The sequence below is a fragment of the Apaloderma vittatum genome, unplaced genomic scaffold (assembly GCF_000703405.1).
Source record: "Apaloderma vittatum isolate BGI_N311 unplaced genomic scaffold, ASM70340v1 scaffold32023, whole genome shotgun sequence".
Classification (NCBI taxonomy): Eukaryota; Metazoa; Chordata; class Aves; order Trogoniformes; family Trogonidae; genus Apaloderma; species Apaloderma vittatum.
Window position 1 is genome coordinate 12,579 of NW_009706961.1, and position 1,768 is coordinate 14,346.

Genomic DNA, 1,768 nt, shown 5'->3' on the forward strand with positions numbered 1-1,768 from the left:
AAAGATCACCTAGTTCCAACCCCCTGCCACGGGCAGGGACACCCCCTACTAGGTCAGGCTGCCCAGAGCCCCGTCCAGCCTGGCCTTAGAAACTTCCAGGGATGCGGCTTCCATCCCCACTCTGGGCATCCTGTTCCATCTCAAAGCCCTCGTCTGGGCAGGTGGGCACAAGGTGCTGGTGGCTCCAAAACACATGTTGCTGGAGACAAATCACACCGGACTCGCTCTCCTGGGCAAAGCCGTGCCTCGCGTTAGGCTGGGAGAGACTCGCTGCACCCGAGCCTGTGGGAAACTTCCAGGGATGCGGCTTCCATCCCCACTCTGGGCATCCTGTTCCATCTCAAAGCCCTCGTCTGGGCAGGTGGGCACAAGGTGCTGGTGGCTCCAAAACACATGTTGCTGGAGACAAATCACACCGGACTCGCTCTCCTGGGCAAAGCCGTGCCTCGCGTTAGGCTGGGAGAGACTCGCTGCACCCGAGCCTGTGGGGATCTTGGCAGGACGGGGACCTCGTTTGGCAGAAAGCTCCTCCGCAAGGAGTAAACCTCGCTTGTGCCCTGGAAATAGTTGTTGCTAGAAAAGCCTGAGCACATGGAGATGTCGGGGCTTTGTGGGGTTGAGACCCCTCAGATATTGCAGCTCTTCTCCCCCTCTCCCCACAGCAGGGACGGCCAAGGAATGGGTGTCTCTGCTGTGCCCTCGGCACGGCCGCAGCAGTTTTGCAGGGGAAGCGGTGGCTTCCCCTTCTGCTGAGCTGGTCTCTCCAGCTTCCCCATTCCTGGAAGACCTTTTCTGTTCCTGAGAATGTTTAGTGTTTGTTGCCCACTGGCCCCACCAAGCTGGACCAAGGGGCCGGTTTGGGTTTGCAGCGAGTCCAGCCTTGCCAGGAAGCCACCCGCAGTGTGGTGAGCTGGGTTCGATTAGCCGAACACCTTGCTTTCCTCCTGCTCCCTGGCTGAACGCAGATGGGACGTGAGCACGTTGGGAAATTCGTGTAGGAAGGAAGCAAAAGCCCGACTGGTGTTTGCCTGTTGAGAACCCAAACAGAACTTGGTCGCAAGGAGAGAAGCGCGTTTTGTTTTGCATCGCCTCAGCGCTTTATGGAAATCTAAAATCCTTCTGTAGGAGGTTTTCAGCTCCTTGTTTGAAACCGTGAAGGATCAAAGAAAGCGTTGGCCACGCTGCAGTGATGTTGGTGTCTCAGGGCATCACATTTCCAGGGGTTATGCTGGTGCCCGTGCCAGACACGAGCTCCCTCCGGTTGCCTTTCAGATATCCTCAATGAGGTCCTCAGCAAAGAGTGCAGCATTGTTGAGCCCATGGCCTCAGAGAATGAGGAGGATGACGAAGAGGAGGAGGAGGAGGTGGAAACCGATGGCTGCTCCCCCGAGCGGGACTTGCTGCTTTCCCCGCTCAGTGCCATTTCCAGAGACTCTGTGTACTCAGCGCTGTCGGAGGAGGGATCCAAGCCCTCACGAGTGTCCCTGTTCACCACCTCCAAGGACTCCATCTCGGAGCTGACGGTGGTCTCCAGAAAGTCCCTGAAGTCATTTGTCTCCAGCCTGAAGGATTGCATGGACAGCGGGTACGCAGAAGACAGCGATGAGAGCTCCCTGGATGTGGTGGGGAGGCCGGAGCTGAAGGTGGAGAAGAGCCCCCACAAATACCGGCACACGCTGACCAACAAGATCTACAAACTGTTCAAGAGCAAAAGCCAGTTGGTCTTGAGGAGGGACCTGAAGGACTGCCCGGACATGGGCTCGCTCCC

At 57.6% G+C, this 1,768-nt stretch overlaps 1 protein-coding gene across 1 annotated transcript in view; it reads left to right on the top strand.

Moving 5' to 3' along the window:
• Positions 1-1,762, top strand: part of LOC104271357 (phosphoinositide 3-kinase regulatory subunit 5-like) — a gene marked incomplete at both ends in the record, with an annotated part of 10,306 nt that extends 8,544 nt beyond the window's left edge. The window contains one exon of the mRNA XM_009865997.1: positions 1,273-1,762. Within this exon, the coding sequence (XP_009864299.1) occupies positions 1,273-1,762 (490 nt within the window). The remainder of the gene's footprint in view (positions 1-1,272) is intronic.
• Positions 1,763-1,768: the final 6 nt, after the last annotated feature.